The sequence below is a fragment of the Notamacropus eugenii genome, chromosome 1, assembly GCF_028372415.1.
Source record: "Notamacropus eugenii isolate mMacEug1 chromosome 1, mMacEug1.pri_v2, whole genome shotgun sequence".
Lineage (NCBI taxonomy): Eukaryota > Metazoa > Chordata > Mammalia > Diprotodontia > Macropodidae > Notamacropus > Notamacropus eugenii.
The window spans coordinates 737,571,049-737,590,652 of record NC_092872.1 but is presented as its reverse complement, the minus strand read 5'-3'; the positions used below and the strand labels follow the sequence as shown (position 1 = coordinate 737,590,652).

Sequence of the window (19,604 nt, the reverse complement as noted above, 5' to 3'; positions counted from 1 at the left end):
CTCCATCTGCCATGCTCTCTCCTTTCCTCTCTGCCTGTCCAAATCTTACCCATTCTTCCAGGTCCAGATCTTGTCCCCACTTTCTCCAGGAAGGCTTTCCTGGCAACTCCAGTCTACCACAGTAGCCCAATTCTCTAATGGCCCTTAACATCTGTACTTTTCAGCTTAGTGCTCCAGAATCACCAAATGTTAGAGCTGTGAGGCCTTCAGAGACCATCAAACTCAAGTCATCCTTGACCAAGAATCTCAACTACAGTATTCCTGACCAGTGGTTCTCTAGCATTACTTTGTAAGCCATTTGGCACTATCAAGTGTACACATGTACTTGTTGGATGCTACATATGGGCTTTTCACCCCAAGCTAGGCTTGAGGTCCCCTGAGAAGGAGGAACCACGTTTCTGCATGCAGAGATGCATGGTGTGGTGACTAGAAGAACCACGAAAGCCTGAATTCAAATCAATCCATCAGCAAACATTCACAAAGTATCTACAATGTGCCAAACACCATGTTAGGTCCTGGGGGTACAAGACAAAAGTGAAACGGTTGCTGCCCTCACAGAGAGTCCATTCTGTTCGGGCAAATGCAACATTTACATACAGAAGTATACAAAAAATGAATACAAGGTGGGATGGGCATGATGGAAGGAAATGGGCAACTGAGGAGGGGAGGGAGACCTGGGAAGACTTCATGTAGGAGGTTGCAGTTGAGCTGAGTTTTTATGGACACTAGGACTATCAAGAAATGGAGATGAGGAGAAAGGGCATTTCAGGCATCAAGGACTGGCCTATTCAAAGACCTGGAGATGGGAGAAAGAGCTGTGCTCTGTTAGGATCATAGATTCAGAGGCCATTGAATATGACCTTATTGTTTTACATACGAGGAAACTGAGATGCCCAAAGTAGGATCTGAAGCCAGGTACTGTGGCTCTAAAGCCAGTGTGCTTCCCCCGTACACTTCCTTCTTAGGTGACACCCTGATATTTCGTACCAATGTCATCATGAGTAAAGCACTTAATTTCTCTTGGACTTGATTTCCTCATCTGTAAAATGGGTATATGACACTTTTGGTACTCACCTCAGGGTTGTGGAGGGTCTAGTAAAGAAATTATGTAAAGTATTCTGTAATCTTTGAAAGGCACTATATAAATATCACTTGTCAAGATGCAGAATGAGATACATTTTTGGAATAGACAATGTGGGAATTGGTTTTGCTTCACAATGTATATATTTAACACGGAGAATTGGTGGGTTTTTTTTTTTTCCTTTTTTTCTCTTAAATTGAAGGTGGGTGAGAGAGAGAAAATAAATGCTTATTAATTTAAAAATAAAATAAAATGAAAAATAAATAAGCATCCCTTGTCAATACCTGGCACAATAGGTGATTAATAAATCCTTGAACTGAATTGAGCAGACATTAAAAAGTTCTTTGAAAATTCAGTTACCCCTGGCAGCTTCCAGCTCTAAAGATTCTACAATTCAGAGACAGAATACTCACCAATCCATGACTCGAATCCTCATCTTGTCACACATTGAGGGAAACTGAGGAGAGATGAGAGAAACTTTGAGCAATTGGGTTCTTCTGGAAAAGGAACTCCTAGCAGGAGTATGGAGCACCCTGGGAGCTCTTGGTCAAGGGAAGGAGCCAGCTAGTTCAGATAGTCAGCCAATGACCTTGACCTCCTGGGGCTAATCTAGCTGAATGAGGTGAGAGCAGTGGGTTGGCCAAGGGATTCAGGCAGAGAGAAAGAGATGGTGAAGGTAGAGCCAGGTGGAGCCAGAATTCTCTACCACTAAGCCCAGGTATGGACTGAGGAGGGTAGGAAATAAAGCCCCTCCCATCCCTTTCTCAAGTCCCCTCACCATAGCTGGCAGTGTGATACTTTGGTTCCACTGAGGATGAGCTGTCTTCTCCAAAATTTTACTGCAGAGCTAGAAAAATAAAAATGCAAAGGAATGGTCATGGTACTGGAATCATAAGACTTTGAACTGAACAAAGCCTTGGAATCTGTCTACAGCAATACACCACACTGCCCCGCCTGGCTTCAAGTCCCAGCTAAAATCCCATCTTCTCCCAGAAAGCTTTCCCAATTCCTCTTAAGTCCAGAGCTGGAACTCCCTTGATTATTTCCTCATTATCCTGCCTTAAGCTTATTTGTAAAGAATAATTTGCAAGTTTTCTCCCTCCTTACACTGAGCTCCCTGAGGACAGGGGCTGGCTTTTGTCTTTCTCTGTATCCCTAGCACTCAGCCCAGCGCCTGCTGGGCATCACCCAGGAAAAAAAAAGTGTCCCAGCAAGATTCTGAACCCAAGTCTCTTGACTCCAAAGCCAGCACTCTCAAGAATGGTCATGCATCTGGCCTCAGGACCTTGGATTCTACCCTTTCCCTCCCTCAACACCAGCCCTAGTATGTTGTGGTTTCTCTGGATCCTTCTAAATGGTCTGGGAGCCTCCAAGTGCCCAAAATCTTCCCCAATCACAAGACTGACCCTGGACCGTCCCCATCCCAGAATCCCTGAATGTTCGGATCTCAGAGACTGGACCTTAGTAAGAATCACCAGCATCCAGCCTCTACCCAAGACCTTCAGGGATGCAGAAACCACTACCTCCTGCATGGAGCACTCCACAGGGGGCAGCTCTATTGGTTGGCATGATTTTCCTAACACCCAGCCTACACCCGCCTGTCCCCAGTGTCCATCCTCTGCCCCCCATCCCTGGGACCAAGCAGAACAGGCCCAATGTCTCTTCCACAATTGCCCTTCATGCATAGCCCTTCTGCCTGCCCCTGCCCCACCCCAACCTTCTCTTCTCCAGGATCACATGAGCATCCCCCCCTTTCCATTCTGGACACTAAGTCCTACACAGGACTCCCCTGTACCCTGAATCACACTAGACACCTCTCCTCTTGTCCCACCCACCTCCACCTGAAGGACATTGGTCTGGGGTCTGGGGGGAATGAAGTAGGTGGGTGTCCTGACTCTAGGAAATTAAGTGGCATTGTAGAGAGAGTTTGGACTTGGAGTCAAGAAGACCTGAGTTCAGATCCTGCCTCAGTCACTTACTGTCTATGGGCAAGTCACATAATATCTCTTTGTCTCAGTTTCCTTATCCACAAAATGGGAGATAATCATAGTATCTATCTCCAGTGTTGTTATGAGGATCAAATGAGATCATATTTGGAAAGTGTTTGGCAAATCTTAAGTCCCTCAATAAATGCCACTGTAAAGTGTCAGTGAAATTTATCAGTCTCAGATTGGAGCTCCCTGGGCGCCAAGGCCCAGCCTGGCCCATCCAAGGGCACACACTGGCAGTCTCTCTGCATGACCCAGGGTATGATCTGTGTCTGTCACCTGCTAGATCCTCTCTGAGGAGACTCTCCATCACCGATTCTGAGGAATAAAGGCTATATGAGGAGAGGTTTGGAGCAAGCCTGGATTTCTGTTTTCTCCTGAGCCAGAGTAGAGGATTTCAGGGGCCCTCAGTCTGGCCAAAGGACTTCCAAGCTCCCTGGGCAGGGGAGCAATGGATCTCTGATGGCCCCTGCTTATGAGAATGAGGGGACAATGGGTCAACCCAGTACATCAAACAGGCCCCACCCCTGTCCCCAGAGAGCCCCCCTCCCAAGGAGAACAATGAGGGACTTTAGAGGGGGGTGATGGCTCCCTGTTCTCCCCCAAGGACATGTCCTGAACAGCCCCTCTCCCTTTGTGGGTCTCTTTACAAACTTCTATTGGCTTCTCTCTCTCCACCCCACCAAAGCAGCACCAGCTCTTCCCAGGCCGGCATCTCCTGGGCTGAGCTAGCTGGCCTCTCCCGGGCTGGACTGGGCTCTGGTGGCCGGGCTGGGCTCTCTGCTCAGACGGGCAGTTCAGTCTCCAGGGCCCGCCTTTGCCAGGCGGTTCCTTAGACAGCAGCACCACGGTGTGTGCAGATGGGGAACTGCGCCCAGACCAGGCTGGGGCAGAGTGGGGTTGAGCATCCTCCTGGGGTTCATGCAGAAGACATGAGAGCCAGAAAGTGGCGGGGGCGGGGGGGGGGGGGGGGGGGGGGCGTCGTTTGGCCTCAGCGCCCATCTACACGGCCCACATACAAACACGGACAGACGAACAGCCTCTCTGAGCAGAGAGGGCTTCAGCACGCATACACGGCATATGCCATAAATATACCACGCATCCAGACAACACGCCCATACACACACCACATGCGGATGGACAGCGACCGCGAGCACTTGGTACCCAGACATCACACATGTTCCATACAGACAAACTCACAGCACGGGTTATGATCTTAGCACAACGCACATACACACACACACACACACACGACATACGGATCTACACAAGCAGGAACAAAGGAAAAGCAGGAATAGAGGCAAGGCAGGACTGGAGCGGGGTGGGGGGGGCCGGGGGGGCTGTCCTACGAGTCGGCCGCCTTGGAGTAGAGCGAGTGGCCAAAGTCCCTCCTGCGGGCTCCCCAAAGGCTCACAAATTAGGGAGCAGGGGATGTGAGGGGAAGGCAGGGCTTAGAAGGATGGGGCAGGGAACCCCAGGGACAGAGGGAGGGCGGGATGGAGTTTCAGCTGGGGAAGTCCTGGCCGCCCTCCCCCCTCTTTCCTCTGGCCCCCGGCTCCCGGCTCCCCGCAGGTGAGCTTCCTGCAATAACATCTTGGCGGCCCCAACGTCTGCAAAAAGCCACATCACACAGGCGGACGCTGCCCCCTGGCACGCTCCTTGGCCCCTGCCTTCCTCCCCAGACATGAGCATGGCAGGTAAAAATCTATGGGGCGGGGAGGGGGGCACATGGAGGGGGTTGGAAGGAACCTGAGAGACCAGTGCAGAGCATTCCTGACCCAGGTGAGGCTGCCAAGGCCCAGAGAGCGGGGGCTGATGCTCCCACAGTCACCCAGACTCTTAGCCCCTCCCTCCCTGCCGCTCCCGAGCCCCCTCTCCTCTCCTCCCCAGGTTCTTCCTTCCACAGCATCCTGCCTCCCACCTATAAGCTGCTGGATAGGATTTGGAGTCAGCCTGGTGTACTAGAGCCAATGCCGTTCTTGGAATCAGGCAAACCGGGGTCTGAATCCCGCCTCCAGCAAGCTTTGCGTCTACCCTCAAATCATTTCTGAGGCTGTTTCCTCATTTAGAAAATGGGGAGAATAAGACCCTGCCGGGGTTGCCGTGAGCCTCATATGAGGTCATCTATATAAACTCTTGCAACCTCAGAAGTGCTAGATTCACATCAATAAAGCTTATTGGGGTTGGAAAAAGGAGGAGTGGAAACTCCGGGTATGGGTTGTAGGGGCAGTTTAAACATTCCAGGGGCGCCAGGGAGGCAGTCAATGGAGAGAGAATAGGACCAGAGCCTGGAGATAAAGTTTGTGACTACCTCGGACTTGCTGGGTGACTTTGGGAGACAGCCTGCTGCATGAGAATACTGGCTTAGGAGGTGGAGGACTTGGATTGAAACCCTGGCTCCCACGCTGAGGACCAGTATGACTTTGGACAAGTTCCTCACCTCTCCTAGCCCCAGTCAGCTCAGCCAGACTATTACAGATCTTTACCAAGAGCCCATATGTTGACCTGAGCCTCAGTTTCCTTCCCTGGAAAATGAAACCTTTGAGTTCCCTTCTAGATCTGTGAGCACATGATTTAATCCCTTTGCCTCAGTTTTTCTATCTGCCCAATGAGACCGGTACTTTCTGCTCAGAGAAGTAGGAAGAAAAATAGCAAAGTTGGAAATCTCCAGTAATACCTTCTCCAATCCAGCCTCCAAAGAGCTGCCACCTTGACATTCTTCCCCCTCTCAAGAAGCGTCAGAGGATCCCCAGTGCCTCTAAAATAACATAGCCTATCTTCTGGCATTTAAAATCTTCACAATCTAGCTCCAGCATTGATTCCTAGACTCAGTTCATATAAAACACACACACACACACACACACACACACACACACAGAGTTCACATTCCAGCCAAATTGTCCCCCTTTTTGTTCCCCTAACTAAATCATCACCATCAATAAGCCAGCATTTATAAGCACTTTAAGTTATGCAAAGCAATTATCAGGTTACCTTACTTGATTCTCACAACCATCATGTGAGGTTGGCACTATTATCATCCTCATTTGATAGATGGGAGGTTAATGACTTGTCCTGGGTCATAGAGCTAAGAAGTACTCAGGTGTTCCTGACTCCAAGCCCTTTACTCAATGGATGATCCACCGAACCACCTAGCTACCTCCCATCTCTCACTTCTCTGCCTTTGTCCAGGTTGTCCTCCACACCTAGAACACTCTCCCTCATCATAACCATCTCTTTGAATGTCAGTCAACCTCTGTAAAGAGACCAGCTTGGATGCCACTTCTCAGGGGGTTTTCCTAATTTGCACCCCTCCCCCACTCTCCTGGGTCAGCACTCTCCCCTACCCCATCCAAAAAAGAGACTTCATTTGGATTTTGTACATATGTTGTATTTACTTATGCGTACACGTTAACCCCTCCCTTCCCTCAATGGTACCTGAGTTCCCTTTGGGCCAGAAACATAAGACTTCAGTCTGTGTATTCCCAGCACTTAGCTCAATGTCTCGCACCTAATGGTGTGTGTGTGTGTGTGTGTATGTGTGTGTGTGTGTGTGTCTGTATGTCTGTGTGTCTGTGTGTATGTGTGTGTGTGTTGTCTCCTCTCTCTCTGTCCCTCTGTCTGTCTCTATCTCTCTCTGTCTCTCTTTCTCTCTCTGTCTCGCTCTGTGTCTCTTTGTGTCTCTCTTTGTCTCTGTCTATTTCTCTCTCTGTCTGTCTCTATGTCTGTCTCTGTCTCTCTCTGTCACTGTCTGTCTCTCTGTCTGTCTCTGTCTGCCTCTCTGTTTTTCTATCTCTGTCTCTGTCTCTCTCTTTCTGTCTTTCTGTCTGTCTCTCTGTGTCTCCCTGTCTCTGTCTCTCTGTCTCTGTCTATCTCTCTGTGTGTCTCTCTTTGTCTCTCTCTGTCTCTCTCTTTGTCTCTGTCTCTGGCCCTCTGTCTCTCTTTCTCTCTGTCTCTGTCTCTGTCTGTCTGTCTGTCTGTCTGTCTGTCTCTCTCTCTCTCTCTCTCTCTCTCCTTCCTCCACCCACCACCCACCCCCAACATCTCCCAGGGCCTGGCCAGATGCAGGCTGTCCCTCAGACAGGTGACCCAGGACTGGCCCCGCCTCCTCACCATCCTTCCTGCAAAGCTGACTTCCACAAAGGGGTCGACGAGATTCTTCTTGTTGCTTTCAAAGCCAAATATCTGCTTCACGTTGTCCATCACAGCATCATCCACTGGATGGAAGAGAGAAGGCTGGAGTCAGTCCTGCTGTCCAGTCTCTAAAGCCTCCATCCGAGAAAGCTCCTCTTCCTTGACCCTCCCCCACCCCAGGGGCAGAGAAATGGAAGTTCTCTTCATTGTCTTCCTAATTATCATCACGGTTATCCTGCCGCTATCACTGTATGGTGGGGGGTGGGGAGGAAAGATGCACAAACATGAACACAGGCCCCACACTTGGGACTCCATTCTGAGATGGATGGAAAAATGAATGGGTAGGTGAATGAATGGATGGAAAAAGAAATGAATGAACAAATGAAAGAATGGATGAATGTGAATGAGTGAATGAATGACTAAGCAATCGCTGTGTGGCAGAGGGGCAGGGTCGGGCTGCCTTGAATTCAGGGAAGAGCTGAATTTAAGAAGTGCCTCACATGTACTAGCTGTGTGACCCTGGACAAGTCACAGCCCTTCAGGGCTCTAGGCAGCTCCCTAAGCTGCAGAGAAGGTGCTGACCTACACAGGTAAAGGAAGTGTTCTCAGCTGGGCGTTCCCTACACCAGTGATCCGAAGGACCAGTTACCATCCATATCCTAAGATGGGCTGGAGGTCAAATGAGGCAGGGGCCACTTCCCAGCGTTCACACCACTCTAGGTGAATCTGGCTCATTCCTCACTCCCCCTGCCCAGCACCCCAGGCTCAGGGTCAGGTGTTTTGCCCATGGCAGTGGCAGCTGCTTCTGAACCAAAAGGAAGAAGCCAAGTTCGGCCCTGGCTTGTTCTAGCTGCAAGCAGGTTGGGTCAGCTCCTGGTGGGGTGATCATGTGATCCCAGAGGCAGCAAGCTCCCCAAAAGGGAGTGAACAAGTGAGAATTGCCCTTACCCTGAGGCTGATGTGGCTCCCCTTACTGTCTGCCAGTGCCTTAGCAGTGACCCCTTGGGTCTACACGGATGCCAGAGCACCCACACCGTCCAGGTATCCTGTCCATGGGATACCTAAGAATGATAGCAATAGTACTGGACCTGTCATGGCCTCTTCCTAGGGAGCTCCCAGATGAGGAAAGTCCCTCTACTAAGGCAGATCGCTAACTTCTCTGCAACTCAGAGTCTTAAAGACTAAACTAGAGTATTCAGAGGTTAAGTGACTTGCCCAGGTTCTCACAGCCAATAGGTGTCAGAGGCAGTGCGAATCTGGTCTTTCTAGTTTTGAAATGGAAATACAAACACATTTTATTTACTAATGACCACAATGGGAGCAGAAATCCTCCCTTAAACAATGGACTTTGTGAATAGAAGTGGAGAAATTCTTTGTAAAGGGATCCAGCCCATCCCACAGGACTCAAACAGCCAGGCTGCTTCCTCAGATGTTGGCTACAATCTCCCTGGTGTTTATAAAGGAACGACCCTTGACTAGGTGGGGTGGAAGAAAGAAGAGACCTCTCCCACCCTGCCTTCAGGAAGCATCCCATCGGCCCATCCTCCAAACTCCCAAAAGGCTCCCTGACTCACTCTGGGGCAGATCTTCACCCCGGAAAATCTTCAGACAAAAATGCGCCCCACGCAGGGCCATGCCAGTGGGACGAAGGAGATTTCCCTCAATGTCTTCCTTGTCTTCCATGGGTTCTTTCCTTTCCAACTGGGAAGCCAAGCAAACACCAGACCAAATCCAAATCAGCGAGGGAGTCAGTCAGGGTGGGCTTTTGAGAAGATGCAAGTTTAACGCAGAATGTTGATGGACAGTTATTTTTTGTTTTGTTTTGTTTTTAAAGGACCAGAGGGAGTCAGAACACCAAGGCTGGCAGCACCAGCCTAGGGGACAAGAGAGTTCTATTACAGTCCCACCATTAATTAATTGTGAGCCTGTTCAAGTCACTCACTCGGGGTTCCCCTCCTGACTCGTCCAACATGGATGATAATCTCTGCCCTACTCACTTCACAATGGTTACAGTGAGGATTAAATGATAGGACAGAGGTAAAAAGCCATTGGGAGAAGGTCTAAGACACTGATGTATAATAATAGCCCGTATTTTTAAAGCCATTAGATAGACAGACAGACAGATAGAATCTCAACAACAGCCATGGGAGGTCAGATGGTATTATTATCCAGTTGAGGAAACTGAGGCAGACAGAGGTTAGGTGACTCGCCAGGATCACACAGCTAGTAAGTCCTGGGGTTTAGATTTGAACTCAGGATCTTCCTGATGCCCCTCCCAGCACTCTATCCCCTGGACCACCTAGCTTCCTCCTTTGGAAAGGCAAACAAGAGAGATAGTGGGATTAATTTCTTGGGTTACCTAAAGACATCAAGGAACATGCTGGGAGTGAGAGGAATGGGTCATCTCGTAATGGACATAAGCAGGCAGGCCATCATAAACACCAGGTTTATTCTTTGGGGCCAGGAACAAGAGGCCAAACTCAGAGGTGACATCAGAAGTTTCCTCCCAGGCAGAGTGACATCATCCTCCTTGGGCACTGGGCTAGAAGCCAGAACCCCCGAGTTTTCATTCTCTGCTCCCAAGGACTTGTTGTGTGACCTAGGGGATGTCATTCTCCTGGCTTGGGCTCAGTTTCCCCATCAATGTGGGGGAGCTGCTGTCCCCCAGGTATGGTGCCAGGCTACAGACATGATGCCAAGCAGAAAAGCCCACGTGTCCCAGGACAATGTGCCCAAGAAAACCAGTACTCACAGGGGCTTCATCTCCTGGACCCAGTACAAAAAGGCTGACTTTTAAGTAACCTTTGGCCCCGGCTGAGAAGTCACGAGGGTCCGAAAGTAGCAGCCACTTCCTGAGATAGGCGTGTCCTATAAGAGAGGGGATCCATTAGTGACTGAAGTCCCTGCCCTCTCCTTAAAATGAAGTCTGGGTGCCTGAGAGTCCTGCCCCACTACTCTGCACACAAACCCCCAAACCTGGGTGAGGTTCATAGAAGTGGGAAGGAATCTAGGGCTAGCAGGACCCCAGGGCCTGCTACTGGGCAGGCTCTGGGTTCTGGCACATGGCCACAGAAGTTGAAACCTCTGGTCTCACATTTAAAAACCAGTAAACACCCTGGACTCCTCAAAGTGGAAATCCCAGGCTAGAGAGGTCAATAGAATTGGGGAGGAGAATTAGGGACCCTCCTTGCCCTATGAGAGCAGCATCAGGGAGGGTGTCCTCAACCTTCCCTACACTACACCTAGGAACCACTATCAGAGCTGGGATTCTGGATGGAGAAGGCTGGGGTGAAAGGACTATGGGGGCAGCTATTTCTACGTGCAAAGGTATCCATACCGATTAGTCAATGGATGAACCCTCTTCCTTATCAGTTTACAACTTTGAAGCCCTAGATAAATCCTTCTATGCCCACAGGGAAAAGGAATAAGTGATCAGTCAAAATGTGGGTCCCAAAGCGTTTCCCAGCACCCCCATCTGGGAAGCAGCCAGGACAACCTCCTTAAACTCACTGGGTTCTGCATAAACTGATCCAATGTCCATCTGGAATTCAAAAGAAGAAAAAAATGAATTATTAACCCCCCAACCTGGGTCTAGGAGCAAAGGGCATGTGGGCTCAGAGAAGCCAAGGCCAAAATAAGATTAAAATTCCATTTGAAAGAATGGATAAGGAGTAAGTCCATTTTGTAAAACAGAATTTTTCAGGGAAATGGAAATTAATATTTATTGACCCTGAGAATTTTATTGATAGAAATAAAATAATAGATATTTACATACCACTTCACTGTTTACAAAGGGTAAATATATACACATACAGTACATACATGTGCATATACATACATGTATATAATGTACATGTGTACATGTGTGTGTTTAATGTATGTGTTATGTGTTATAGTGGACTCATATAATTATTTAATTATATGATATAAACTATATTATATTATACATATACATGTGTATATGTATAGTATTGTACATATTACACATCTTTTCATAGATACACATACATTGTTTTCCTTTTTTGTTGTGGTGAAGGTTGGACCTGTGACTCTTGCAATAGATGAAACAAAAACGGACTAGTGCATAGAATGAGCTGAGACTTGAGTATGAATTCCACTTCAGGCACTTATCAGCTTTCTGACCGCAGGAAAGTCACCTAATTTCTCTGTGCCTTGGTCACCTCATTTTGTAAAATGAAGGGTTTGAACTCCATGGTCTTTATGCAACCCACCGATTCTAAATCTATGAGTCTATAAACTCCTCCCACCAACATAAATAAACAGTTCATCTGGAGAGCTACTTAGGAGCCTTAGAGCTTATGTGACTTGCCCAGGGTCACACAGCCACGGTCTAAAACCAAGAGCATCCTGGCTCCATGGCAGGCCCTCTGTCTACTGTGCCTACACATTCTCCCCATTTTGCAGATGAACTGAGGCTGAGAGTGAAGTGATTTGCCCTTAACGACACAGCTGGTAAGTGTCTGAGAGAGGATTCACATTCAGATCTTACTGACCTCAGTTTTCTCATCTGTAGAACGGGGAGGTAGGATTAAATGATTTCTCAGTCCTTCCCTCTCCAGACCTATGAGCTTATGCTCCATGTTCAGTACTCTATCCATGAGGGCAGGGCTCTTCACCTGGGGGCTGAGAATTTATTCTCTTAATGCTTTCATAACGGGATTTTACTATAAGTAGTTTCTTTTATAATCTTACCAATTTCATTTTATGCCTTCAAAAATACGATTCTGAGAAGGGGTCCACAGGCTTCATCAGACTGACAAGGGGTCCAGGACCCCCCAAAAATGTTTAGAATCCTGTATTAGGATATATTGTCTCCCGTAAAATAAAAATGTATTTGATTTGACTGTTAATGGGAGATGAAAATCCTCCATCTCTTTACGGATAAATTAGTCATAAAGACTTGTTGTGTTGACTGTCTAGACTTAAGAAAGTGATGGAGAAAATGCTAATGATGCAGATGAAATTAAAAGAGTGTTGTGAGTATTGTTTTTCTTGGAGAGCTGGTTGTTAAATATTGTCTATATCCTCAGCCTCAGAGAATGGGAGCTCAGGAAATCCAGGGTGTGTGTGTTTGTCTGTGTGTGTATGGCAAGGAGGGGTGTATGCATGTGTATATTACAAAGCCAAAGAAAAATGATTTGTGGATTATCCATACCCCCCCTCCAATGGACAATTGAGAGATGGTAATAAGCAAAGATAATAATTACCCGAAACTCCCCAAGAAGAGCATCTGTCCTCAGTGAGCGGGAATCGACTACCTGGAGGGATGAAATCAATGAAAACACGTAAAATTAGCTACTAAGCCAACTTGTATATCTGAAGGTGATATTTTGAACCTAAATATAAGACTCCACATTTATCCCTATAACATTTCATCTTACCAGTTTCAGCTCCTTGTTCTGACCTGTTGAGATTTTTTTTTTTTTTTGGATCCTGGTCCTAAAAGATTAACTATCCCCCCCAGGTTTATGTCATCTGCAAATCTGATAGCCACCCCTCATCCCCCTCCTCCCCCCATGCATGTCTTTGTCTTAATTCTGAACAAAAATGGTCAGCAGGTCAGCAGTCTTCAATGTTATTTTATGCATGTCCAGGCATTAACTCTCTCTGTCTCTCTCTTTCCTCTGTCTCTCTCTTTCCTCTGTCTCTCTCTCTCTCTGTGTCTCTGTCTCTGTCTCTCTCTCTGTCTCTCTGTCTCTGTCTTTGTCTCTCTGTCTCTGTCTCTCTGTCTCTCTCTGTCTCTCTCTCTCTCTCTCTCTCTTTCTCTCTCTCAGTCTGTCTGTCTCTCCCTCCTTCCCTCCCTCCCTCCCTTCTTCTCTTCCTTCCTCTACTTACTGTGATAAAGATGGGTTCATCAAACAGATTCGCTGGAGACTCAAAGACATTGAAGAAAAGGGTCTGTCAAAAACACATGCAGTAAGAACTGGTCATTATTCACAATTAGGCAATGGTGGGGAAAGGGGGGATAGCACTGGTAAGGTACAATACACACAAGATCATTCATACTCTTTGACCCAGTCAACTCAATAGCTAAAGTTATATCCTAAGATGCTTAATAATTTTGGTGCCAAGGACAAATAACACAAAACATACCCTCACATCAACTCTCTAATTTGTTATGTGAAAAATTATTTAAGAGTTAAGACAAATTTAGTTGTTCAGAAAGGAAAACTAGTCACTCTACTGACTTTTGGCTGCAGAAAGAACAAATGTGTTAAATTTTCACACCCTGTAAATTATAGCACTCTGCAGCAAAGCCTTGATCACTCTGCCCTAGTTTCATCTCTGCCCTGCAGAAGTTACTAGATGAGAGGAAAGACCTACCTGTACCAAAATATTCATAGTGGCTTTCTTTGAAATAGTGGAAAATGGGAAATGGTAGACATGCTAAATACAGTGTGTTTGAAATTTCAAATACAGGGTATTTGAAAGGTTGTCATGCAGAAGAGGAAGAAGGATTGGTCCCATGCTTCTTGGTCCTAGAGACAAGAACTAGGAGCAATGAACATAAGAGGCAGATTTCGATTTGATGTCATTTTTTTATTCTATGTCATTAGCGCTGAACTGGAGTGGATCAAGGGCCACTTTGGGTAGTGGGTTCTCCCTCCGTAGAGGTCTTCAGGCAGTGAATGGATGATCTCTCGCTGGCTCATTGAAGATGTTGGAAAGGAATTTCTGTTCAGTTGTAGGCTGAGGTCCCCATTGCCCCTAAACTTCTAAGATTCTGTGAAATATCCACCCCACAAGGGGGAAAGGTATAATAAATGCACATAGACAAAAGCAAATATCATTGTGCTACAGGGAAAAGGGAGCCCCATTAATGTTCTCCAACAATTACTGACCATAATGGAGAGGTGACCCTGACCTGCCAGCCCTGCTGTCAAGGAGCTCATGATCCCTCAGAAATTATGACAGAATTTCCCTGAAAATATCCCTCTCTTCTTCCCAGGCTCTGAATCTGAACTACCTGCTCTGAATCTTCTACGTTGATGTTGTGATCTATTCTATAAGGAATTATCTAGAGGAAAGGAGAGCCAGCCTTCAGAGCTGAGACTCAGACCACCTTCTTCAAGGCAGGTGCTGCTTATACCTAACAATGTTCCCCCTTTAGTCTACCAGTCTGTGCCCTCCCATGACTCCCTGTGGCTCTCCTGGGTACAGATTTTCCTTCCTATAAGATTACCAAGACAAGTCTGACTTTTCAGAAGGGGCTGTCCCAGCAATCAGTGGGGATAGGTCAACCATCCCATGTGAGGTCATGGCTCTGGAACTAGAAAGCCATCGTGTCCAACCTCCCCCCCTCCCATTTTACAAATAAGAAAACTGAGACTTAAGATATTAAGTGACTTCACCCAGCCTGTAAGTTGTAGGTGGGATGTGAATCCAGACTTTCCCGACTCCAAGACCTGTACCCTCTTCTAATCCTATACCATAGTATGGAAGGAACCCCACACTCTCAAAGACTACACCAATAAAGTGTGTGTGCTGGTAGATCCCACAAGCTGGTAGAGCTCCATGTAAATGAGTATCTCCCAGGTGAAGACCAGCCTAGGAAAAGATGGGATAAAAGCAGACTTATCACCAAAGGGTTGGCCACCAAGTGATGGGGCTTGTCATTATCTGATTTGTTTGTTTGTTTGTTTGTTTATTATTTTGGCCACAGCAGCTTCTGAGACTGCATGCCATGTCATGGAAAGACTGTTAGATTTGGACTCTAGAGATTTGCTGGAGACTTGGATTCAGTCTTGCTATTTCTGTACTTCTAATTGTCACGCATTCAGGGCCACCATCTTTGAAGAGGGTCCTTATGATCTGCTAAAAAGAGCCCAGGCTTAACACCAAGGCTCAACACTCATCATAAGAAATGACTCCGACCCTGGAGAGAAAAACCCCACCATATTAATACAAACAGCAACGGCGAAGTTTCTCCTACCACCACCAGGAGATTTTGAGACAAGGTTCCCATGCCACGTCTCTTACCTCATCAAAGACCGGACTGTTGCCTTTGCGGATTCTCGTCCTCTTGGTCTGACCAGAAGCTGTTACCTTGACTACCGGCCGGATGTTCACCCCAGGTAACTGGCGTCCCTCTATCACCTGGACCCTTATCTGCAGGCAGACATATAGGTCCACCCAGCAGGCAGGGAGACATCCCAAGGTGGGCGAGGAAAAACAAGAAGGAAGAAAAAATATTCTCTGAGACAGTCCTGGCACATTCAAGACTCAGTGCCCCTAAAGGCGAGAGGCTGAATGATATAAAATGATCCATAAAAAAAGAGTTAAGAATGAAATAATTAACAACATACTCCTTTCTCCAAGGTAACTCAAATTTCTGAAATTCAGTGGTTCTATATAAATGATGGGGCCAGGCTACCCTTGGTAGTCCTTCATAGGGACCCTTTCCTAAAGGAATCTTATAATCCAAAACAGAGGGATAGAATATTGATTAAACTTTTGGCCTTATGCCATCTGACCCATGGGACAAATGTCATTATGCCCATGGTTGTGAAAACACAACTGGGCCTTAAGTCTTTAGCAAGAATGGCCCCAAAGACCATAATATGATGCTGTTACCTCCATGAAAGTGGACATTAAATGTGATATCCACGAACAGAAAGTTGGGGAGGGGACAGTAAACATCTGGCAATATTTATACATGTTAATCAATAATAACTGTATCTTTAAAGTACAAAATTATTAAGTAATTCAGGTCTTTTCCTCACAGAACTTTTGTAAGCTCTGTGGCTATATTGTGGTCTCTCTTCCTCAACTGGCCAGAGAATCATTGAATGTCAACATAGGAAAGAAATTTTAAAAGCATCTCACTCCCTTCTTTCCTGCCCCATCCCACGTCAGAGAAGAGGAAACTGAAACTCAGAGAAGTCATATGAGAGAGTATAGAATAAAGAGTTATTTGTTATTTAGTGTTTCATGAGCACATTCATTTGGTGAAAAACAACACACAACTGTGAACAGGGAATAGGATCAATATGCAGATAAATGTATCGGGGCCAGGGAAGAATGAGATTTAGATGTATAAACAGATGGAATGGTGGATGGATAGATATGAATGGTCAGAGATAGAGAAAGAGAGATGGATAGATAAGTATAGATAAATGGATAGATAGATTTAGATGAGTGGATAAAGATAGAGACATGGATGGACAGAGATAAATCAATAGATATGGATAGAGGGTGAAAAGAGAGAGACAGATAGATAGATGATGAGGGATAGATAAAAAGACATAGATTCAGATGGATAAATGAAGAGACAGAAATATGAAGAAAATAAATAAATAGACATCAGATCATGGACCTCATGTTTAGAGCTGGAAGAGAAGTTAGATGATATCTGGTCCACTCCTTTCATTATACAGATGAGAAAACAGGCTGGAAGAGCCAGTGTTGTATCCACTGCATCACTCAGCTGCCTTGTTTACATGTCATCTCATTTGATCCTGACACTAAATGCCTTTTCTACTATCTATCATTTGCTATTTGTCTATCTCTCTTTATATCTGTTTGCCAACCTATCTATCTTCCTACCCACCCATTCACCCATCTATTTTTCAATCTATCCACTTATTCATCTATCCATCCTGTCTATTTATCTATCCTTCTATTTGTCTATCTTCCATAGATTGGAAAGATCAAGATTCAGATGGATAAACAAATAATGATAGATAGATGTAGATGGATGAATGGATGGATGGATGGATGGATGGATGGATGGATGGAAACAGTATTCTCATCAGGCAGTCATCCAGCCTCAATTGCACCCCTCTAGTAATGAGGAGCTCAGTACCTCCTGAGGCACCCCGTCCCACTTTTGGGTATCTTTACTTCTTCCTGCCCACATACAGGTCATTCCTCAACTCTAGAATTCTCTCCCCCTCACCTCCACCTCTTGGAGCCTCTCAATTCCCTCACTTCTGAGTTCAACATTCACCTCCCACAGGGTGCCTTTCTGATGACTCTCGTGCTAGAATTCACCCCAATGATTTTGTCCACATTGTATACATATTCACTTCTTGCTCTTTTAGAACAGGGACTGCTTTCATTTTTGTCTTTTCATTCCCAGTGCCCACCACAGAGGCTGGCACATAGTAGGACCACAATAAATGCTAGTTGATTTAAATTGAATTGAATGGATTTGGAGTCAGAGGATCTGGGTTCATATCCCAGCTCTGCCCATCATGTGTTCTTGAGCAAATCATGTAACCTCTGTAGACACCACAGGTTTCTCATCTAGAAGATGAGGGGGCTGGTCTCAATGATCTCTGGAGTTCTAAATCTAGAATCTGACCTCCTAACAATCTGTCAGTTAACCTCTCTGGGACTCAGTTTCCTCATCTGTAAAATAAGATAACAATACCACCTCCTTCCCTGGGTTGCTGTGAGGATCTTCTTTAAAGCATTAGCTGTTGTGATGGAAAGATAAGCCTCCAAATGGAATCTTTCAGACAATCACAGTGCTAGCTTGGGGACTCCATCCTCCATAGAGCACTTTGGATCCCATCCCCAAGCCCAAGGTACCGACTAGCCAAAATACTCTAATATTAAGACCTACAAGCCTACATCATTGACCAAAAATAGCCTTTTTAGTGTGGTTTTCCAGTATGCCATACGTCTAACTTTTACAATTTGATAAAGACCTCTCCTTGTCTCAGGGATGCCTTGTGGTATGCGCTGAGTGTATAAGCAGCTGCTGATTGACCATGAGGAAAACTGAAATAGAAGGAGTTGTGAGGAGGACAGATAGGGAGGCAGACAGACAGACAGATGCCATGCCTCGTCACCTGGAAGTCCTGAGGTTTGTCCGACAACAGCTTTTTGGTGGTGCTTCTCTTCCTCTTGACCCCTGGATGGTGCGGTGGTGGGTGGAGCGGAGGCTTCTTCGGGGCTACTGGTCCCCCCGGCCCAGGGGGAATACTTTTGTCCTGAGATGGCTCCATCTCATCTCCAGTGAGACCCTGGTCTTCCACGTCCTCCTCTCCCCCTGTGTCTGCTCAGCCGTCAACAGGGAGAGAAGGAGTCAGTCCTGGCCCCCCCCATCATCCTCTGGGTCGCTCCAGGAGTCCTTGAGTCCCAAGAGTCCCCAGGTGCCTTACTCCCTGCTACCCCATGTCCCATAGAAATTAAATGATCACAGAGAGTGAGAAGAGAGCAACAGCTGTCTTCAGCTGAAACTTGAGAGACATCAGTCAAGTTAGTGGACAGTCAGAAGAGTGCAGATGGCCCAAGCCCACCCTGAGCCACGGAATGGAGGTGAGTGAGGAGTTACATGAGCAAGAGAAGGCGGTGGGGGGGACAGGGCCCCAACTCCTCGCTCACCCACAGGGGCTGGCCACTTTCTCCCTGAGTATCTGGTGTCCACGGTGCTTTCACTCAGCAGGGACCACGTCTCCTCGTGGCTCTGTCCTATACCTAGCACAGGGCAGGGCGCAGACCCCCCAGAGAGCAGGTGAAGGTCGAACGAGCCTTCCCTCTCTTCTCCTTCACGCCCTCCCCACCGGTCCCTTCTCTCCTGCCCTCCTTCCACATCTGACTGTCCATTGGCCCCCTCTAGGAAGCATCCCTGATTACTTCACTCAAATCTCAGTTTCTTCATGTGTCAGTTAAGACATGTGGCTTCCTCCAAAACACTCCACCACATCCCTTGAGTTTAATGGGTGTCATTCCACCCCAACCAGAAAAATCCATTTCTCCTCCCCTCCACCTATCTGTTGAGACCCAGCTCAAATCCCCCCTCTGCCACGGAGCCTTCTCTGACTACTCTCTTTGTTCAGATGCACCACACCCTTCTCTGAAGGTTTCACTTTGGTATTTAAGATGCTTCACGTGAGGCACAAATCCACATTTGTGACTTTATCTCACACTACTCTCCTACACCAGGCAAACTAAATGACTATTTTCTGTCCTATAAGTTTGCCATGATTTTCAACCTCCATACTTTTGCTTAGGCTCTTCCCCCTGCCTGGAATGCCTTCCCCTCCCACCTTTACTTAGTGAATTGGGCCTTTCCAGTCTTCTTACACTTTACTCTCTGCTCTCCTCTCCCAAATGATGCAATCTAATGACACTGACCTCCTTGTTATACCTTGCATTTTCGCTGGCTGTCCCCATCCCTGGAATTCTCTCCCTCTTCATCCCTGCCTCCTACCTTCCATGGCTGCCTTGGAGGCCCAGAAGAAGAAAATTAAATCTTCCTTCCAGCGGAAGCCTTTTCTTAACCCCCTGAATTCTACCTTCCCTCTGGGACTGTCTCCAGTTTATCCTGTGTGCATCTGCTTGTCCACAGCTGGATACTGTAAGTTCCTAGAGGGCAAGACCTGTCTTTGGCCATTCTATGTGTCTCCAGCTCTTAGTGGAGTCCCTGGCAT

General features: G+C 46.9%; 1 protein-coding gene across 21 annotated transcripts in view; it reads right to left on the bottom strand.

The window, feature by feature from the left end:
• DYSF (dysferlin) overlaps positions 1–19,604 on the bottom strand; it is a 253,717-nt gene that overhangs the window by 153,219 nt on the left and 80,894 nt on the right. For 11 of the 21 annotated variants that reach the window (XM_072651404.1, XM_072598690.1, XM_072655480.1 and 8 more), the window contains exons 6-16: positions 18,556–18,648; positions 18,021–18,226; positions 15,202–15,330; positions 13,057–13,119; positions 12,429–12,479; positions 10,711–10,741; positions 9,953–10,068; positions 8,775–8,901; positions 7,180–7,283; positions 1,860–1,928; positions 1,495–1,538 (exon numbers count right to left, since the gene is read on the bottom strand). In XM_072651404.1, the coding sequence (XP_072507505.1) occupies positions 1,495–1,538; positions 1,860–1,928; positions 7,180–7,283; positions 8,775–8,901; positions 9,953–10,068; positions 10,711–10,741; positions 12,429–12,479; positions 13,057–13,119; positions 15,202–15,330; positions 18,021–18,226; positions 18,556–18,648 (1,033 nt within the window). The remainder of the gene's footprint in view (positions 1–1,494; positions 1,539–1,859; positions 1,929–7,179; positions 7,284–8,774; positions 8,902–9,952; positions 10,069–10,710; positions 10,742–12,428; positions 12,480–13,056; positions 13,120–15,201; positions 15,331–18,020; positions 18,227–18,555; positions 18,649–19,604) is intronic. The other 10 variants (XM_072597099.1, XM_072599572.1, XM_072604262.1 and 7 more) reach the window with 1 other exon arrangement.